Source organism: Neurospora tetraspora, assembly GCF_033439725.1.
Source record: "Neurospora tetraspora strain CBS 560.94 chromosome Unknown B0H65scaffold_3, whole genome shotgun sequence".
NCBI classification, from domain to species: Eukaryota; Fungi; Ascomycota; class Sordariomycetes; order Sordariales; family Sordariaceae; genus Neurospora; species Neurospora tetraspora.
The window spans coordinates 402289-421076 of NW_026944385.1; the positions used below are offsets into that span (position 1 = coordinate 402289).

The 18788-nt window shown below is 52.8% G+C and overlaps 8 protein-coding genes across 8 annotated transcripts; 3 read left to right on the forward strand and 5 right to left on the reverse strand.

Moving 5' to 3' along the window:
• Window positions 1-22: 22 nt before the first annotated feature.
• On the reverse strand, window positions 23-1473 carry B0H65DRAFT_460412 (uncharacterized protein). The gene is made up of 2 exons (XM_062826531.1): window positions 768-1473; window positions 23-699 (listed from the first exon to the last, which is right to left on the reverse strand). Exons 1-2 carry the CDS (start codon window positions 971-973, stop codon window positions 432-434), a joined length of 474 nt encoding a protein of 157 aa, XP_062682500.1. The 5' UTR covers window positions 974-1473; the 3' UTR covers window positions 23-431.
• Window positions 587-2038, reverse strand: B0H65DRAFT_148508 (uncharacterized protein). The gene is made up of 2 exons (XM_062821042.1): window positions 768-2038; window positions 587-699 (listed from the first exon to the last, which is right to left on the reverse strand). Exon 1 carries the CDS (start codon window positions 1768-1770, stop codon window positions 997-999), a length of 774 nt encoding a protein of 257 aa, XP_062682501.1. The 5' UTR covers window positions 1771-2038; the 3' UTR covers window positions 587-699; window positions 768-996.
• On the reverse strand, window positions 1998-3377 carry B0H65DRAFT_148502 (Caleosin related protein-domain-containing protein). The gene is made up of 3 exons (XM_062821041.1): window positions 3040-3377; window positions 2488-2967; window positions 1998-2414 (listed from the first exon to the last, which is right to left on the reverse strand). The coding sequence occupies exons 1-3, from the start codon at window positions 3268-3270 to the stop codon at window positions 2226-2228; spliced, it is 900 nt and encodes a 299-aa protein (XP_062682502.1). The 5' UTR covers window positions 3271-3377; the 3' UTR covers window positions 1998-2225.
• Window positions 3378-4261: 884 nt separating this feature from the next.
• On the forward strand, window positions 4262-7451 carry B0H65DRAFT_148517 (glycoside hydrolase superfamily). Its single transcript, XM_062821043.1, has one exon. The coding sequence runs from the start codon at window positions 4505-4507 to the stop codon at window positions 7223-7225; it is 2721 nt and encodes a 906-aa protein (XP_062682503.1). The 5' UTR covers window positions 4262-4504; the 3' UTR covers window positions 7226-7451.
• A 705-nt stretch (window positions 7452-8156) lies between these two features.
• B0H65DRAFT_507524 (L-xylulose reductase) lies at window positions 8157-9079 on the reverse strand (the record flags this gene model as incomplete). The annotated part of the gene is made up of 2 exons (XM_062828142.1): window positions 8157-8637; window positions 8748-9079. The coding sequence occupies 2 exons, from the start codon at window positions 9077-9079 to the stop codon at window positions 8157-8159; spliced, it is 813 nt and encodes a 270-aa protein (XP_062682504.1).
• A 1747-nt stretch (window positions 9080-10826) lies between these two features.
• B0H65DRAFT_570211 (uncharacterized protein) lies at window positions 10827-13472 on the forward strand (the record flags this gene model as incomplete). Its single annotated transcript, XM_062830440.1, has 4 exons — window positions 10827-11395; window positions 11466-11583; window positions 11656-12418; window positions 12554-13472. Exons 1-4 carry the CDS (start codon window positions 11099-11101, stop codon window positions 13470-13472), a joined length of 2097 nt encoding a protein of 698 aa, XP_062682505.1. The 5' UTR covers window positions 10827-11098.
• A 680-nt stretch (window positions 13473-14152) lies between these two features.
• On the forward strand, window positions 14153-16149 carry B0H65DRAFT_587406 (glycosyl hydrolase family 71-domain-containing protein; the record flags this gene model as incomplete). The annotated part of the gene is made up of 5 exons (XM_062830974.1): window positions 14153-14290; window positions 14425-14872; window positions 14949-15352; window positions 15432-15848; window positions 15916-16149. Exons 1-5 carry the CDS (start codon window positions 14285-14287, stop codon window positions 16147-16149), a joined length of 1509 nt encoding a protein of 502 aa, XP_062682506.1. The 5' UTR covers window positions 14153-14284.
• Window positions 16150-16896: 747 nt separating this feature from the next.
• B0H65DRAFT_547256 (uncharacterized protein) lies at window positions 16897-18041 on the reverse strand (the record flags this gene model as incomplete). The annotated part of the gene is made up of 2 exons (XM_062829501.1): window positions 16897-17181; window positions 17238-18041. The coding sequence occupies 2 exons, from the start codon at window positions 18039-18041 to the stop codon at window positions 16897-16899; spliced, it is 1089 nt and encodes a 362-aa protein (XP_062682507.1).
• Window positions 18042-18788: the final 747 nt, after the last annotated feature.

Consider the following 18788-nt stretch of genomic DNA (forward strand, 5'->3'; position numbering starts at 1 on the left):
GAGAGTACAGCCACAACGCCAGCTGGATTTTGAGTTGTTCAGCTCTTCTGTGGGAGGCGCAGCATGGCATTTTGAAACCCCGACCAGTTTATTCGTCTTCTGTCTCCAGATCAACGGCAGCAACCTCCACTTTCCGATCGGAAGACACTCCAGGAAAGTATGATCGAGCAGCACTTTCCTTAACAGATAGCGGGATCAACGGATCCTTCCCTGTGTGTCTTTCGCTTGAAGGCAGACTCAGCTAGGAACCGCAACTAACCGAAAGCTTCCCATCCGACTTGCCAAGCTGAGTACCTACTGTTCCTTCTTCACTTGGAATAGTACTGTGTCATGTCATGACGAAGTTGAACTCCTCCCCTGGCCTGCCCTCTCACTTTCATCGGTCAGTCAAACTCCTTCCTCCTCCATTCACTTCATAAGGAAAGTGCACCTCACGGGTGATGGCAACTAGCACCCACCTCCATCTCTTTGAGCATCCTAAGAATGGCTCCCTGAGTGTCCAACGCGTCATGATCATCCGGGTTCTCATAAGAGAACAACCGTCTCATATTATGCAATGAAGTCGGGTTGACGATATCATGCCATACCTCATCGTACCTGTCCAGGATACTGTCATCTGCTTTTCCCGTGTGGATTCCGACCAGGCACTCGTAGAGACTGCCTACGTCCGCGATGCCTCCTGTGAGACCGAGACGGCCACTTTGATCCGTCAGTCTTCATGTTTTTCAACATCATTCAGCAATGAAAGGTACCGGAATTGAACCCACAAAGGATTACACAAATGCGCCGCATCCGCCACCAACAGAAGCCTCCCAACCCTCATCCTCTCCACACACCTCTGATGGACTTTATACGGACTAAAGCACCATGTGCCAATGCTTCTGGTCAATGAAGAATTGGCTGTCGTCGTAGTCGAACTTGTCAAAGTCGTAATACACGTTCGTCGCAACGATTTGCTTGTCCAATGTCCCATGTGAACCCGGGAACGAGTCTTTGCTAGAGCCCCAGAGGCGCTTGCGGAGGGTGGGTGCTATATGATTGGCGCCGTCGCAGCCTACGACGTAGTCGGCTTAGTTTTAACAACTCGGTTGTTCCGTCTGGCTTTTTAACTTTCACCCACGCCTTTCCCTCGTTCTCTGCCTTCTTCTCATCCTCGCCAACATCAACAACCTCCCACCCCCACTTCACCTCTGCCTTCGCCTTCACCTCTGCCTTCGCGTTTCCCTGCCCCTTACCCTCTTCTTCACCCCCTCTATCCTTCTCATCCGCATCGCCCCCCTCCAAATTCCCAAGCAAAACCCTCCCCAACCGATGCAGCGGTAAACAAACCATTCTAAACCTCCACTCCCCCTCCTCCTCTTTACCCATCGGCGAGTCCGGATTCCGCAACTTGACCAACCTCTTATTCCTCTCCACACTTTTCCATTTCCATCCCTTTTCCTCCCCACTTCCCCGTCCACCTCTTCCTCTTCCCTCACCCTCTCCATCCCCATCCCCATCTGCATCCCCAGTGACAGGCTGATCCAGCTTCCTCCAACTCACACCATCAGGAAAGAACCCTTGCCTCTTAATCTCATCCAACACATCGGTTCCCGCGCGCTCAAACCCCATGAAGGATTCGGGCATGTAATGCGAGGCGCGTGGGTTGGTATCTAGGGAAGTGGATTTTTCGGGGAGAGTAACGGGGATGCCGCCGGCGCGAGAGAGGAGGAGGGACTGGAGGAGATCGGAGGGGCTGGCGCCGATGATTATTACTGAGATGGGCGGCATGGTTAAGGGTCAACTCGGAGTAGGTAGCGGTTGTTATTAGGATTGGAAAGGGTGGTGGACTGTTCTGAGTTGATGTCGAGCTCTTCAGTAGAAAGGGAGAGACCCTCTGGCTCGCCGCTTGTGGCGTTACGTCTGGATCGGCGATGGGCGATTATTGAACATTTCATCCATCTGTACCCCTTGAATGTCTTCTTCTGTACCTCCCGTCTTTGTCCACCGGAAACGTGCATGGTTCCTGCCGGTTATTATCAACGGCTTCATCGACGGGTCAATATTGCAACGACGGCACGACCCCGCCTCATAAAGTGCGGTACAATGCTACCGGAACGGCAATGCGTATGCTGTTGGTCGTATTCATGATTCTGTAATGCTTCTAGGATCTAGGTAATGCTGGTATGTCTAGGTTCGTTATGATGAGCAGCGAGGTTTGTCCGGTCATGCCTGTTCTGGTGTGTTTAGGCCCTGCGCAACTTATGCGGAAACGTCTTCTCGACCTGGCTCACAACGCCGTCCAACAACGGGAACCTGCTCCTGTTCTTAGCCAGCTGCTCCCGGCCCAGGCCGATGAAGTCGCGAAGGCCGAAGCCCTTGTTCCATCCCTTGTTGGAGCGGTAGGCGTCTCTGATTTTCCAGAACATCGAACCCTACAAAAGAAAAACGCCTGGTTAGCATAGCACTTGGAAAACCGTCAATCATGGACAACGGAGAGAAACTCACATCATAAATCCTCCTCAAATCCTCCTTATCCACCTTCCCATCCTGCTGCACCAACAACCACGTCACCCCAAACTCAAAGACAGACGCAGCCCAACCAAACGGGTCCACAACGAGCCTGTTCGCCGCTATCATATTCCAGAGCTCGCCCGCCGACAGCGCGCCCTTGCCGCCCTTGTCCCACTTGCTGAACATGTCCTCAAACGCCTGCGGCACGAACCGGCCTTCCTTATCGTACGTGCCCGAGTCCGAGCCATGCTTGGCCTTGTGGATCGATGGGAGGTATACCCGGAAAAAGGAGTCGGGGAAGTAGGAGAAGGCGAGACGGGTCGGGTACGAAAAGCCCAGGTTGATGATCAGCGCGGATAGCAGGCAGAAGAAGAGGTTGAAGCCGAGTTCGCGGAAGCCCGTGAAGGTGTCTTGGGGCCAGATCTGGCCGTCGCCGTCGCGGTCCCAGAACATGCAGTGTTGTTGGAGAACGGTCTGCGTGTGGAGAGGTTGGATGTTAGCAGGTGGACTGGGGGAATGGGAAACAGAGAGGGTTGGGTGACATACGTAGTCCTTGAGGTTCAGGGTATCGACATATTCGGGACTGCCTTCGGGCTGCTCGGTCGAGACGGCCAGGTTCGCGCGAGCGATGCTAGGCTTGTCGATGATGGCGTCAATGTCGGGTGCTTGGGGACGCTCGGCCGTGGGAGGACATTTGGGGACGGCGGTAGCAAAGTCGACGCCTTGGCTGCCGTCGATGGCCTGTACGACGTCTCTGGGAACCACTGAGACCGGCATCTTGCTTGGTTGGTTGCTTGTCTCGTGGGTGTTGGGCAGTACGAGATCGATCGTGTTGTTCGGGCAAGTGTTCTGTAGCTAGGAATGAATGCGGCTTGGTTTTGTAAAGATGTTGTCCGAAGTGATCACACCTCGGGTTTGTGGGAAGAGGGAGGTTGATGTAGGTAAAGATAAGTTGCCAGTCGGGCCGGATGGAGTACCTCGATTGAGGACGATCACCGTTGAAAATACCGGATCGTCTGAGTGGTGCCTGGCAGGCGTGGTAGGGATGAAAGCTCCAATTGGGTTGGAATTAGCGGGAGCAGCCGGAAGTGGCTGTCATCGCATCTGTTAAGCGACGTCGACATAAGCAATGGGCTGACACCTGCCTACCTGCCGTCTCGTCTTCATGTTTTCGAGGACCTTGATGGGTTTGTTGATACAATGACGTCATGGTGAATGGTCGATGAAACGCAGCACTGAAAATGGGTCTTTCTAGCGGTGCACTTCAGGGCTGACATGTGCTTGCCTTAGCTGTAACTGATGAGCTTATTACAACCATTGAGGGCAGAAACAGCAGAAACGGGTTCAATCGTTCCTGAGGACATTGAGATAACTCTCAATTGCCATTGCCAGTTCTGTTGCATTTGTCGATCATGTTTCGTTTCGGGCATCCAGTTACCGCTGTTAGTGCACTTTCTTTGTTTACCTTCCCCTTTTTGTACCCCACCATTGTTCCGCTGCTGGCGGCGATACAGCGAGCACTAACAGTTCAACACCACGGACTCCCCAAACGAACGGAATTGCGTCCACTCGCACAACTTCCTCTTTACCACACCCGACCCATCCGGATGTTTCGAATAAACCACCTCCCTCCTGTGCTAATTCGCGTCGGAAATCATCCACAACCATTGCATTTATCCGTGCCACACTATCTCCAATACAACTGGCGATCCGCCCTCCAGAAAGGGAAGCCCGGGGCACAACATCAAAATGGCTGGCGGGGTTCCGACGACACAGCAGCGTTCCAGCCATGGCCTTCTTTGGCCGGGCCGGCGACACGACATGTAACGTTGACTTATTTTGCGGGGGTTTCTCCGGTTGCACGACGCCGAATAATATCATGAATGGAAGTCCGGTATAAGATGCCCAAGTTCCCCGGATCCAATGCGAATGCTGTGAGGCCGCAATTGCCCTCCGGAACCCTGCTACCCATCCCTAGCAATACCACAGCGCCCATCGTGGGCTCATCACCATGCACCTCGGGAGGTCTCCGTTAACGCTTCAGGTGTTGTTCAGCGCCATCCTCCACACCACCACGACTACCGCCGCAGACCCTAGCAAGGCCCTAGTATCGACACCAGGCCAAATAGCACCCGTCCCTGCATGGAACTTGCAGTCATCAACGAAGGCGGGAAGTGATTTGGCGGTACTCTCTCGTCCCGGCGTTGACACCTCGGGATGGCTCCACGTCAACACGTCCAAGTGCACCCTGATGGGCTGCCTTCTAGAAGCCGGCATCTACAACGACACTGAACTATTCTACTCCGACAACCTCCGAAAAGTCGACAGCAAACAATTTGAAGTCCCTTGGCTGTACCGACAGGAATTCGGACTGGATCCAAGAGCTGGGAAATACTTCCATCTTCTCACGCACGGAATCACGTCCCGCGCCGACGTGTATCTGAACGGGAAGCAAGTGGCGGACAAGAAGGCACAGGCTGGTAGTTATGGAGGTCATACGTACGATATCACTGATCTGGTGGGCGAGACCAATGCATTGGTCATCCAGGCATATCCTACGAGCTACTACTACGACTTTGCGCTAGGCTGGGTGGACTGGAATCCATGGCCTGCAGACAACGGCACAGGAGTATGGCGAGATGTGGAAGTCAAGCAGACAGGATCTGTTGCTCTTGGGCCTCTACGGGTGGTGACCCAGCTCGAAACGGCCCTGGATAACTCTCCCGCGAACGTGACACTGAAGTCCAGAGCCCAGAACTTGGAGAAGATAGCTGTAGCCATCACCGTTACCGGTACCATATCCCCGGAAGGCTACGCCGGCCAGTCGATAACCTGGTCTCAAACCGTCACCCTCCCGCCTCTGTCTATCACAGACGTGACCCTTACCACCACGATCCCGAAGCCCGCCATCTGGTGGCCAAAGCAATGGGGTTCCCAGCCCCTCTACAATGCCCAGCTCTCCGTCTTTGTTTCCAACAACACGCTCTCCGACCAGGCCTCCGCAACCTTCGGCTTCCGCACCGTCACCTCCAAGCGAAACCCCTTCAACGACACCACCTTTTTCGTCAATGGTCGCCCCTTCCAAGTCCTTGGCGCCGGTTACGCACCCGACATGTTTCTCCGTTTCTCTCCCACCAAGTTCGAATCCGAAGCCCGATACGTTCTCGACCTCGGCTTCAACACCATCCGCCTCGAAGGCAAGAACGAGCACCCCCAGCTCTACGAAATCGCTGATCGTTTGGGTCTCATGATCCTGGCGGGATGGGAGTGCTGCGATAAGTGGGAGGCTTGGAGTTATAACCAGGACCTGGCGGTGCTGACGCCGGTATGGAGCGAGGAGGATTACGGCATTGCCAACGCGAGTATGTTCCACGAGGCCGGGATGCTTCAAAGCCACCCGAGTGTGCTGGGTTATCTGATTGGGAGCGACTATTGGCCAGATGACAAGGCGGCACCCATGTATGTGAATGCCCTTGGAAGCCAGGACTGGCAGACACCTGTGCTAGCGTCGGCTTCGAGGAGGGGATTCCCCGCGTTCATGGGCTCGCCGGGGTTGAAGATGGAAGGGCCCTATGACTGGGTGCCTCCCAACTACTGGTATGATACCGAACCGAGTGGAAGTCGTCTCGGAGCAGCATTCGGGTTTGGATCAGAGCTGGGCGCGGGAGTCGGTACCCCAGACTTGTCCAGTCTGAAAAAGTTTCTCTCTCCAGTGGACCTGACAGACCTTTGGAAGAACCCTAACAAAGACCTGTTCCACATGTCTACGGAGACCTCGAGCTTTCACAACCGCAAGATCTACAACGCCGGTCTCTGGAAACGCTGGGGGGCTCCAACTTCTCTCGAGGACTATGTCCAAAAGACCCAAATCACCGACTACGAAGCCACCCGCGCCCAGTTCGAAGCGTACGCCGCCAACTGGAACTCCAAGCGGCCTGCCACCGGCATGATCTACTGGATGCTGACCGGCGCCTTTCCGAGCTTGCACTGGTCCATCTGGGACTACTACATGCACCCGGCCGGGGCGTACTTTGGTGCCAAAGTGGGTAGCCGAATCGAGCATGTGGCGTATGACTACGTCAAGAAGAGCGTGTTTCTCATCAACAGGTCGTTGGACAAAGAAGGGGCAAGAAGTATCGATGTTCAAGTGGTAGATGCAAGTGGCAAGACGCTATACAGTAACACGGTCAAGACGACGACCAAGCCCAACACAAGCAAAGAGGTGACTTCTTTGACTTCTGCCCTCAAGAACATCAAAGACGTCGTCTTCCTCCGTTTGGTTCTCTCGGATCCCTCCTCCAAAGACACCGAGGTGCTGAGTCGCAATGTCTACTGGCTGTCCAAGACCATTGATACTCTTGACTGGGATAACTCCGACTGGTTCTATACGCCTGTCACCAAGTACAGCGACTACACGGCGCTGAACAAGCTCGCTGCGGCGAATGTGAGTGTGACAGCCTGGTCCCGTGGACGCGGCCCAAAGGGACATGTCGGGTCGGCGGTGCGGGTTACTCTAGAGAACAACTCTTCTGTTCCGGCGTTCTTCATCAGTCTCAACTTGGTGGACAAAGAGGAGAAGGATGTGTTGCCCCTGACTTGGAATGACAATTACTTGACGCTGTGGCCGAAGGAGAAGGTCACGGTTGAGGTTAGGCCTTTGGGGACGGTGGAACCCGCAGCTGTTCAAGTAGTTGGAAAGAATGTCAAGGGGACAACGGTGAAGGTTGGTTGAAGATGCGAAATCGAAGCTCTTGAGTTGAGAGGAGTATGCGAATCGAATCTGGAGTCTGCTGACTTTCATTTGTGATGAGGAAGGTGCCATGTTGGGACGGGGAACCCGGAAAAGAGACAAGCCCCATGGATTGGGCGGTAAGTATGGAGGGAAGGAACAATGCGGTTGATGGTCAATTTCCAATCTTGACGATCGGCCATCAAAGGCTCTTTCCCTCCTCACCTGAGTGAGCTTCTCTTGCCGTGATCGTAACATCAAATTCCACCGGCTTGATGAACCACACGTTCTTCAACGGCCACTCCTTCCCAGTTGTTGGATGGATCTGTGAATTTGTCAGCTCAACGGGCCAGAAGTTCTGGATGCAGTGGAAAACAGAGAAGAACTCACATCAAACCTGCTCAAAAAGCTCGGAACGAACTTGTACATCTCCAACAACGCGATATTTCTCCCAATGCACGCCCTCGTCCCGACACCAAAGTGCAGCAACGTAGCGTTCATCTCGCTCACCTTCTGTTTCTCCGTCTCTGGATCCAAGTTTTCACACCTGTATATCAATCAACATGGGCTTAAAACGCAGAGTAAGGATGCCTGCGTCGACCCGGATTACATGATTTCACCGCCCGTATCTCCCGTTATTTCCGGAGTGGGGAACGGCATACGGCAGTGGTTGAGCAGTGGTTGACAGACGTCTCGGGAGTCCGGGACCATGATGCTAATCGCATTGCTTGATTCGACATTATTCATTGCTTCGTACAGGCTTTCATGAAAACATTAACGGGCCGAGTGTGAGAGAAACGAGGTGCATCGGCATCTCGGATCCGAACAAGCCCCACATTTCCGGCTCCGGGTGGCCTGTGCGCCTGTGCCGTATGACGTAACTCCCGGCTCAATCCGTGATCTGGATCCGGTAGTTCTCCTCTCCGCCCCTCCTTTAGCGGCAAGTATACCCACCATCAATCAAAATATCCGCCCCGGTGGTATAGCTGCTCGCATCGCTAACCAAGTAAACATAGGCACCCTTCAACTCCTTCGCATCGCCGTTCCTGCCCAACGGAATCATGCTCTTCCACAAATCCTGCGTCTTCTGATCGACAAAGTCCGACAGACCCGTGTCGATGTAACCAGGCGAGATGCTGTTGACCCGGGCAAAGTCGCGCCACTCGTTCGCCAGCGACCGGGCCATGTGGATGCACCCGGCCTTGGCGACATTGTACGACGTCTGCTCCTGCGGGTAGTTGGCGATGTGCCCGGAGATGGAACTCGTGATGACGAAGGAGCCGCGGCCGCGCTCCTTGAAGTGCGGGCCGACTGCCTTGGCGCAGTAGGCGGTGCCGTTGAGGTCCGTCGTGATGACGCGGTCCCATTCCTCCTTGGAGCCGTCGATGACACCGGACTTGGCTGTGGCGCCGGCGCTGTTTTTATCAACCCAGCAAGTCAGCACTGCACTCAATCCCCTCCACCCCAGACTCTAGAAAACCACGACAGAGGAAGAAAAGGCAGAGGGAAGGAGGGAATGTCATACTTGGCAATAAAAGCATCAATCTGCCCAAAATCCGCAAGAACGTCCTTCACCAGCTTCTCGCAGTCCGCGTAGTCGGAAACGTTCAGCTTGTAGGCCTTGGCCTTGATTCCGTACTCCTTTTGCAGTTCGTCCACGTTCTTCTTGGCGCCCTCGGCCCGCGAGGCATAAGTGATGGCTACCGAGGCGCCCATCTCTGCGCAGCCCCGTGCGGCTTCGATGCCCATCCCCCGAGGACCGGAGGCGCCGGTGATGACGACTACTTTGCCTTTGAGGCTGAATAGGTCCGAGAGCTTGGAGGCCGAGGGGATGGAGTTGCCTTTGGTGGTGGACATGGTTGCGGTTTGGGATTTGGGTTTGTAAGGACTTGTTGGTTTTGGTTGTGGTTGCTGTTGTGGTTTGGTGAAAATGGTGGTTGAGAAAGTTCTTGGGAAATGGAACTGGTTGTTGGTGATGGTGTTGTTTTGTGGTTTCAAGAAGAGAGGGGATGAGATACAAGTGGGAAGATGCCGTCTGGTCAACAAGCAGGTTGTTGTTGCTTTATACATCCGTACTGCCTGCATGATCGCTACCGACCTACGTACCGATCACCACTTCTCGTTCGATGTGCAAAGCATGTGAATGGAGAGCTCTCTTTCAAGTTGTCATTGTGAATGATGCTCCTCTGGCCTGACATCCATGTAATGATGTCATGATTTGGGGGAACTGCAACGGGTGGAGTTCGGAAATAGTACAGGTCTAAACATCCGATGTGTGTTAGTGTTTGAGAAATGCATTGGGGTTATCTCTCTTGTCAATATCCTATCACTTTCGCACCTTTATCTAGTCTCAATCTGATAGGACGTTATTTGCTGTGGGGTGGCTCTGTTATCTCACTAACACAATCCTCACCTACAATGTGGTCGCTGTTTACGGTGGCTTCGTTTAGGGACTGTAAGAAAACGATCTGACAGGCGGCAGCGGGGTGCCAAGGTCCCACCCCGCCCCCACTAAGTGCTTATATCTGCGCCCGGAAGTTTGAGGTGCACCAATCGAAGGTTTTCCACCTTCCATAACAGCGGCCCCGATTGACAGCTAAACGATACCGATTGACAACGACCTCAACCGCTATCACCTTTTTGAATGGTGTCGCTATCCCAAATATCGCTATCCCAAGTGGTGGGGGGGGATGTCGCTGTCCCAAATGGTATCGCTATCCAAAACGGTGTCGCTGTCCCAAATGTCGCTGTCCCAAATGTCGCTGTCCCAAATGTCGCTATCCCAAATGGCGACCTCAAGTGAGGGCTGAGAGTGAGGGTGAAGAATGAGGGTTAGGGTTGAGTTGAGGAGTAGTGATGAGGGTTAGGATTAAGGGTTAAAGTTGAAAATGAGGTTTGAAAGTGGGTGTAAGTTGATTGGTCAAAAAAGTGGGTTCGGTCCTGTTGACTTTTTATCGCTGCGAAAAAAAGGTCTTCTTCCTTTATGCCTTGTCTTTTTTCCTTTCTTTCTTTTTTTCTTCCCTTCTTCCTTCCTTTTCCTCCTTTTCTTCTTTTCCTCCTTCTTTCTTTTCTTTTGTTCGCTTATAATGGGTTGAGGCGCGCAAAGCGTGCATGCAGTTATAGCTTTTATTCGCTTACGGAATTTGGCAAAGTGGGTGTGGGGCCTCTGTCACCTGCAAAATGCGCGGTTCAATCATTTTTTTACAGTCCCTAAACGAAGCCACCGTACTGTTTCCCAAGACTGATAAGATTCATACAGGGACCGCAGGCACGGATCGTCCCGTCGGCCCGAACAGGCACCTTCCCTTTCCAATGATGGCTCGGAATTTCTCTCTGCCACTATCAATTCAAGCAATCGGAAAGAGACTGGATAGTCCAAGTCAGAATTCGTTTCTCATTTACAACATCTCCCTTCCAGATTGAGAATTGCCTTCACTTCTCCTTAACTCCACGGGTTTCTCCTCGGAGTCAGTCAATCGGCCACCTAGCAACCATGGTTGGATATGTACCGACTGATACATACTTAAACTCTGGATTGCAATCGACACGAGCAAGAAAGCTCAAGTGTTACCTATAAAAATCAACGACCGCTCCCCCTTCATCACATGGAGCACGGTGCCAGGTGATTGGCTCAGATGCGCTCCCGCTTCCATAGCGGTGAATCTCGTGTACAGAAATAGTGCCTCCAGCACGACCTTGTGGCGCCCAGAACCCTAATGTAACGGCGTTTTACACAGTAGGCGAGAACAGTTCCGTGTTGACAGGCTGCAAAGGGGAGAACTAGAGCCTGGGCGGAAACAGACAAGATGGGAATAAAACCGGACGGGACCACCAGAACCATGAGATCAAAGGCTACCCGTTCTCCTCATCATTATAATGGCTCCTCCCTTCCAGAAGCCATCGCAGACCAAGAAGGTGGCGGGGACGCCTGCCCTTCGACAAAATTCACCATGGGCCTTTCTGTTTGCCTTGATCTATATCGCCCTCCTCATTGTCCCCTGGGTGTTCACATGTCTGCTGAACAAAGGGAAATTCCATCTCGAATTCCCCAAGAACTATGGCTACCACAACCTCACCTTCCGTGCCCAGCCCGAGGATATCACCTTCAACACCAACCTTGTGCACGCAACAGACATCCTCAGCTACATCACCGCCGTCGCTGCTTTGCCCGTCGTCTTTGACTTGCTCTCTAGGGCAGCGGCCGGATACTCTCAACGGACAAGCCTGAACAAGCCTTAACAAGCCTTTGTCCGCAAAGCAGCTGTTCAGCTTAGCTGATGGGAGGTTCATACGTCATCTGGGCAATTCGTCTCGCAATGGATCATGGCTCTACTTCTTTGGTTCAGGTCTTATTGTCCTTTGTGAGTACATATTATCATGAAACCCTTGGGCTTTAGGCTGTCTAATACTAATGCTTGTTTTCTGCGAAAAAGTCATCATCCAACTTCCAATCCGGGCAATCTTTGTGCAGCGAGAAACCATTCGCGTAGCTCAAGGGTCCAGACCCTCCGAATACAGCATTAACAGCAACGATGAGTGGCCGAGCTACGACACCCCCGGATATCCAAATATACCTACTCCCGACTATGTTACTGGACGGCTGGTGGGATTTGACCCAGCGCCTGCTATCCTTGCCGCGGCATCAAGGAACAAAGTGGTGGAAAGAACCAGAAGTGCCCTGAAGTCGCTTGCGGCTGGCGAGGTTTTAGTAAAGGCATGGCGAGATCGCACGGACAACACCGATGTGGCAAGGGTGTTTGCCAGTTCCATCTCTAAAAACACCAACACCGGCCTTTATCGACAGCTCGCAACGCGGATGAACAGTACCTGTCACTGCGAAATATCTGATTTTCCCAGTCAATGCGATGACGGTGGGCTGAACTACAAGAGCGAGAATCTTACAATCGAATTTTGCGTCGATGGCCTGTTTCAGAAGAGCCCATGGAAACTGGAGCAGTATTTACGAGAGGACATCACTGAGGAGTTCTACGTACGGCTCAGTCCAAATAGGTCAATGGTCAACAGCGGCCAGCTTCGCCCTGGGGAAGCATATCGTTGCGCCGGTACTAGCAGTCTCGGTTACTTCGAACTTGGCAATCAGTTCAACAATGGAGCGCATGGCCCCTTGGTCTCCGCACCGTACCGGACTTTGGAGACCGCATATCAAGCTGGATTCCACGTCGTTCCTGAAGAAAGGTAAGTCACATTTGGGGCTTAGCCACACTGTCCTTCCCGTCCTTCACGTTATATACCTTTTATCTTTTTTATCCTTCAGCTTCTTGTCTTTACATCAATCTGGTCACTTGCTAACGCATGATTCCGTTGCCTTAGCTATCTGGGCATCAGCAATATAATATCAGACCCAAGCCCCACTATGCCTGGTCCTCTTGCTCTCGCGCTACTCGCCCTCTTCGGGCCGGGCTCTTTCTCCAAGATAGCCCAATCAATCAAGACAGCAGATGATGCAGTTTCACGCACTCTATGCCAGACTGTGCCATTCCACTTTGATAACTGGCAAGACGGTCTGGAGTACGTTGACAGCATCGGTCAAGGAGGTGACATTCATCCATCTGTTTGCTCATATGCCGCACGGAAACGAGACCCAGAAACAGGCCTGTTCACGGACGAAATCGACTGGAGGATGAAAGAGAATTGGCAAGACGTGTACCTCGATGATCTGGTTGCGAGGCTTGGTATAACCTATGCCGACTATTGGGCCGACCACACGAAACCTCCGCCTGCGGACTTTAGTGGAGTAGATGCAACTGCAAGCCCCTGGCTATCCATGGCCATGCATTTCGCCAACCAGGCCTTGCTAGACATAGCAAGTACGAGCTATTATATCCCGACAATGCCAAATTCCACTGCTTACGGCGGGCATCAGAAATCACCCACAGGAATTTGGAACGTCCCAGGGCTCGAATACAACAAACCAAGCGTCTCCGCCGCAGGCGTCATCGTTGTCAGCGTTTTGCTAGGCTTACAAGTCCTAGGAATATTGTTTTTGATGGGGTACATCTACAGCATCCCAACCTGGACGGATACTCTCGACTCGCTGGCTATTGCACGCATTGCTCACCAGTTGCCAGATGAGGACCAAGATCTACTCAAGGAGATTGGGCTACGTCGTGCGAGGAGCACCGAGGTCGAAAAGCTCGGGGCCGTCGTCGGTGAGGAAGCAAGTGCAAAGCTGCTTCCCGCCAGGGACGAAGGCAAAAAAGCTCCTGATGTTTCGGAGTCGGCGGTCTAGCATTGTGTGCAGCGGGGATAGGATGAAGGTGACCAGAAAGAATGATGAACGGCTGGGGAAGAAGGGAATGAGGTATGTAGGTAGATGAGCGATTTGACTGTTTGACGATACCCCTTTGTTCTCAGCAATACAAATCACTGGACTGTTTTTTTTTTTTTTTTTCAATGACCCAAGAAGCAGCAAGAGAAGTTGTTGCTGCGATCTTGAATGCGCGACGACGCCGTCCCAAACACATGGTTGTTCCTCTTCAATCTTCTCGTACAAGCAACTCAGCCTCCATCCAATCTTGATCGCCGACCGCCGTTGGAACTTGCCGAACTTCCGAGGGGTCCAGGCACACGGACAAAGTCAGACTGGAAAAATGCCAGAACGAAGCCGTGACAAGAACCGTGACGGTGTTCTCGACCTTTCATCACCGCGTCCCCAGTCCCACCATTCAAAGATTTGCTTCGGGGGCACTTTGACGGGTTGCCTGGAAAGTATAATTTTTAATGGATCGATCTGGCTGCTAAGTAGTCCGAATCCGGTCTGTAGGTATGCAGAACATCAATCGTCTTTCCTCTTTCTTCTTGCACCATTGCACGCACGAAGGTCGGTCCGAGGCAGAGAAAAACTCTTCTTTTTCACAATATCTGTTGTCCTTCGCTCTAGTGTATCAGGAACGGGTTTTCTCGATTTACCTACGGTACAAATGGACGCCGGAACCTATATACAACAGGTACCTACCTCTACCTAGAGGTATTCAAGACGTCAACGACTCAACGGGAGCTTTCTTTCCCATAATACGTCTCCTCACTCAGTGGCTGCCCATCATGATCGTCCCCAAGTCGGTCTTTGCTCATTACATATTATGTCCTTACACCTTTCTCCATCTCTTCTCTTCTCACTTCCTTTCTTCCTCTGAGTCATTCCCCTTCCCTTCTCCAGCGTAACTCACCACTAACACTCCCAGATCGGTCTAACCCTCAATCAAACCTCCGACCAATGGAAGCGCGACATCCGTCTCGCCTCCGCAGCCTCCATCGACGGATTCGCCCTCAACATCGGCGCAGCAGACCACTTCACCTTTTCGTCCCTACACACGGCCTACGAAGCTGCTTCGACCTTTGACAACAACTTCAGTCTCTTTTTGTCATTCGACTTCAGCGCTTCTTCAGGTAGTACGAACGGCGGGTGGAGTGTCGACTACATCGCCAACCTGACCAACTCCTTCAAAGACGAGCCGGCGCAGTTCAAGATCGATGGGAAACCGCTTGTTAGCACGTTCGAGGGTGTTGACTTCCGGGAGGAATGGAGGGAGGTGAGGAAGAAGGTGGAGGGGGATATTGTGTTTGTGCCCGATTGGAGCAGTGTCGGGCCCGAGGGGGTGAGGGAGCGGGTGGGGGATGTTGATGGGGCTTGTATGTTTTTCCTTCTCTTTTTTTCCTCTCTTTCACATCTCGACAGACCTGGTGACGATGCTAACAACAACCAAAGTCTCCTTCGACGCCTGGCCCCGTCCCTCCCAATCCACCCTAACCACCTTTTCCGACGACGGCTACTTGTCCGCCCTCTCCAACTCCAGCTCACCCCCCAACTCCAGCAACTCAAAGTCAACCTCCCCCAACAACAACAACAACAACAACAACAACAACAACAACAACAACAACAACAACAAAATCTACATGATGGGAATCTCCCCCTACTTCTACACCCGCGTCTCCAGTTACAACAAAAACCGGTACTCCCCCTCCGACACCCTCTGGCCCACGCGCTGGTCCCAAGCCCTAGCCTTAAAACCCGACCTCCTCCAAATAATCACCTGGAACGACTTCGCCGAATCGCACTACATCTCCGACCTCGTCGTACCCTCGCAAATCCTCCCCGAAGCTCAAAGTTACGTGATGGAAGGGTTCGATCACGGCGGGTTTCGCGCCGTGTTGCCTTGGTATGTAGCTGCTTATAAACTTGGTAAAACAGCGGAGGAGGAAGGGACTTACAGACGAGGAATGGCCAAGAGAAAAATTGGGCGATGGCGTGGTTGCTGCTTGGTATCGGACTACGCTGGTGAATGTTACTGCCTGTGCAGATGGGGGCACGAAGTGGGGACAGAGTGGTGAGAAGAGTGCGAAAGAGGCTGTGGAGAGGGATGTGGTTAATGTTTTGGCTGTTGTTAGGAGGGATATGGAGGTTGTTGTTAGTGTTGAGGGCACAAGAAAAAAAGTGGTAACCAAGGTGAAGAAGGGAGGGGCGAGGTTCTTTCAGGTGGGGTTTGAGGAGTTGGGACTGGGACCAGGACAGGGGAATAAGAAGGGCGGCAGGAAGGTGAGGATTGAGATGAATGGGGAGGTGAGGGAGGGAGCGGAGGTTAGGGATGAGTGTCCTGAGAGTGGGGTGGTAAGTTGTTTTCTCTTCTTGTTGAGTACCCGGATCAGAGGAACGTGTGCTGACTTGACGGGAACAGATTAACTTTAATGCTGCGACTGTTTATATCGCTAATAGCACGCATCCGGATACTGGGAGTGACAGTGGTGGATCTGGAGGCTCTGATTCTGGGTCTGGGTCTGGGTCTGGACCCGAAGATGGGAAGGGTGATGGAGATGAAGACAGTGACGAGAACGCTGCTGTGCCGGGACGGAGTGTTGGTGTAACTGCCGCTTTGATGGCATTCATTGGCTTTGCGCTGTTCAACCTTTAAAAGTGTCGGAGGGAATGTTGGATGATTGCATGAAAAGGCGTTGTTGATGTTACGTTGTCTGATGATTTGGTGGTAAAAAAAGGGCTTTGGTGTAGATGCTCGTGGATTCATGATACCACGATAGCTTGTATATTAGTTCGATTCTCCCACAAAAAGTTGTAGAAGAAAGTTTGGTCATCAGGATCTCTTCAACAGCTCATGCATTCTTACCTTACTTGTGACCATCGAACACCTTGATAACTGACAAGCGACGCGATAGGATTTAACCCCTGGCTTGGGCTACAAGAGTGTGCTGTGCCCGGAAACATGACCGCCTGTGTCTTCCAATTGGACACCACTCTGATGTTGTTAAAATGCTTCCCTACACCGTCAGCTTCACACCTCCAAATGCGGCTCGTTGCAACCCTCCTCGTTTCGTGACATGTCAGATCTGGCGTCGCGCAAAGACCACCCACCGGCTTCTGTGTCAATGGCCCATTCCCATCGGTCCGCTGTCAGCATGCACGCCATCGGCACAGGCCTTACGTCACACACACTTTATTTCAACGACATGACACATCCCAGACGACTTTCTTCACTGACTTTTTTCATATTTGTGTGTTCATTTGGACGACAACAGCATCACCGACTTCTTGATTGTTTGTTCATTTGACTTTATTTCATCAACTAGCATTACAATTTACATAGCTAGCGGTGGGTATAACACATCCATCTCTTTTTTTTTTCCCCTTACAAGTAAAACCCAATTTACTCATCCTTGATGTGGAGAACAGCCTTGCCAAAGTTCTTGCCCTGGAAGATACCAAGAAGACCCTCGGCGGCGTTGTCGATGCCCTCGGTGACGTGGAGCTTGACCTTGACGGAGCCCTCGGCAATCCACTTGGAGAGCTGCTCCTGGTGCTCCTTGCAGTACTTGGGGCCAAAGTCCTTGTCGAAAACGATGAAGCCGCGCATCTCGAGGCGCTTGGCGAAGACGTGGATGAGGTTCTTGACGCCGTAGCGCTCTTCGGGCTTGGCGTTGTATTGGGAGATCTGTCATGGTTTACGGTTAGTAAAATGAAATGTGATCTAGAAAGAAGGAAACTCACCATGCCGCAAGCGACAATGCGACCCCACAGGTTGAGGGTCTCGAGGGCAGCGTCGAGGTGCTCACCACCGACGTTCTCGTAGTAGATATCGATACCCTCGGGCGCCAGCCTCTTGAGGGCATCGAGCGGCTTCTCCTTCTTGTAGTTGAAGCCGCCATCGAAGCCGAGCTCGTTGATGATGAAGTCCAGCTTCTCGTCGCTGCCGACGGAGCCAATGACCTTGAGACCCTCGCGCTTGGCGACCTGGCCGACGACCTGGCCGACGGCACCGGCAGCACTGCTGATGAAGATGGTCTCGCCCTTCTTGGGCTTGCCGATCTCCTTGTACGACGACCAAGCGGTCAGGCCGGGCATGCCAAGGGGACCGAGGAAGAGGCCGAGGTCCTTGAAGTTGTACTTGTTGTCGATCTTGGTCTGCACAAGCTGGCCGACAATGCCACCCATGACCTCACCGACCTCCTCCTTGGTGAGGGCGGCATACTCGGCGATGGGCAGGTGGGCAACCACCAGGTCGCCGGGCTTGTAGTCGGGGTTGTCGGACTTGAGAACCTTGGCGACGGTGTCGTTGGTGACGGGCCCGTTGAGGGGGTAAGCGGGAGCGTAGGACTTGATGCTGGCGTCACGCATGCGGCCGCGCTGGTAGGGGTCGAAGGAGGCGTAGAGGATGGAGACGGTCATACCACCCGGGGGAGGAGCGGCGTCGGTGTCGAAGCCACGGTCCTCGACGACGAGGTGCTCACCCGGGACGGGGTAGCCCGTGGGAATCTTCTTGAAGATAAGAGTCTTGTTTTGGACCTTGGGCATTTTGGCGGTTTGTTGTGTTGTACTTTGGTGGGGTTGTTGGATTCAGTAAAGAGCCAGAATCAGATGCGACGCACCATGAGATTTATATCAAGGTCAAGTTCAGAGAGGCAGAAGGGTCAGGAAACGGACAGCGTCAACAGTGGAGACATTGCTGGGATCAACTGGGGACATTTTGCTGATAAAGCACGGTTTCGACGGGACGATTGGAATCATGAAGAAATGGTGACGTGGGGCCAGATACTGTTCCCTCCGACCTCTCCTCTCGTATCCGCCCCTGTGGGCTACTTCGTGACATTTTCTCCCCTTTCCCTGAAGACACCACCGAAAAAGGAAACTGTTTCGTGCGTAGGTAGTAGGTAGTCAAGCTGTGTCGCCTTGTGTTGTTGCTCTGTGTTGTTGTGGTGATGCTGTGGTGCCGAGGTTGCCCAGCAATTGCGCCATTGTTGGCTTGATAAGCTAGCAGTGGTCTGTGTTCCCAATTCCGTGTTGGAGCTCCGGCGCCAATTCAACCACTGAGAAGCGGCGGAACAAACCCCCGCGCGCCCGCATTGCCCGCTGTAGCAAGTGCCGAGGCATCTCCGGGGGGCATTCCCATTTAAGCTTCTCTTCACCGTTCGTTCCGTTTCATCTTCCCGTCCCCTTCTCCATCCTGATTTCTAAGCACAAAACGACCCTATCGAGCCGATGGAGTTTATGCAAGATCCTAAAACTCCCGTCCCTTGGTACCCGTCCCTCGGATTACTTTGC

What these genes read in the sequence shown, in the direction of transcription:
- B0H65DRAFT_460412 (XM_062826531.1), bottom strand. Translation starts at nt 973, where the DNA reads ATGGGACATTGGACAAGCAAATCGTTGCGACGAACGTGTATTACGACT. An exon ending in GCGCATTTGTGTAATCCTTT is followed by an intron (nt 700 to 767) that starts GTGGGTTCAATT and finishes GACGGATCAAAG; the next exon opens with TGGCCGTCTCGGTCTCACAG.
- B0H65DRAFT_148508 (XM_062821042.1), bottom strand. Translation starts at nt 1,770, where the DNA reads ATGCCGCCCATCTCAGTAATAATCATCGGCGCCAGCCCCTCCGATCTC.
- B0H65DRAFT_148502 (XM_062821041.1), bottom strand. Translation starts at nt 3,270, where the DNA reads ATGCCGGTCTCAGTGGTTCCCAGAGACGTCGTACAGGCCATCGACGGC. An exon ending in CCCTGAACCTCAAGGACTAC is followed by an intron (nt 2,968 to 3,039) that starts GTATGTCACCCA and finishes CTCCACACGCAG; the next exon opens with ACCGTTCTCCAACAACACTG. An exon ending in ATTTGAGGAGGATTTATGAT is followed by an intron (nt 2,415 to 2,487) that starts GTGAGTTTCTCT and finishes TTTCTTTTGTAG; the next exon opens with GGTTCGATGTTCTGGAAAAT.
- B0H65DRAFT_148517 (XM_062821043.1), top strand. Translation starts at nt 4,505, where the DNA reads ATGCACCTCGGGAGGTCTCCGTTAACGCTTCAGGTGTTGTTCAGCGCC.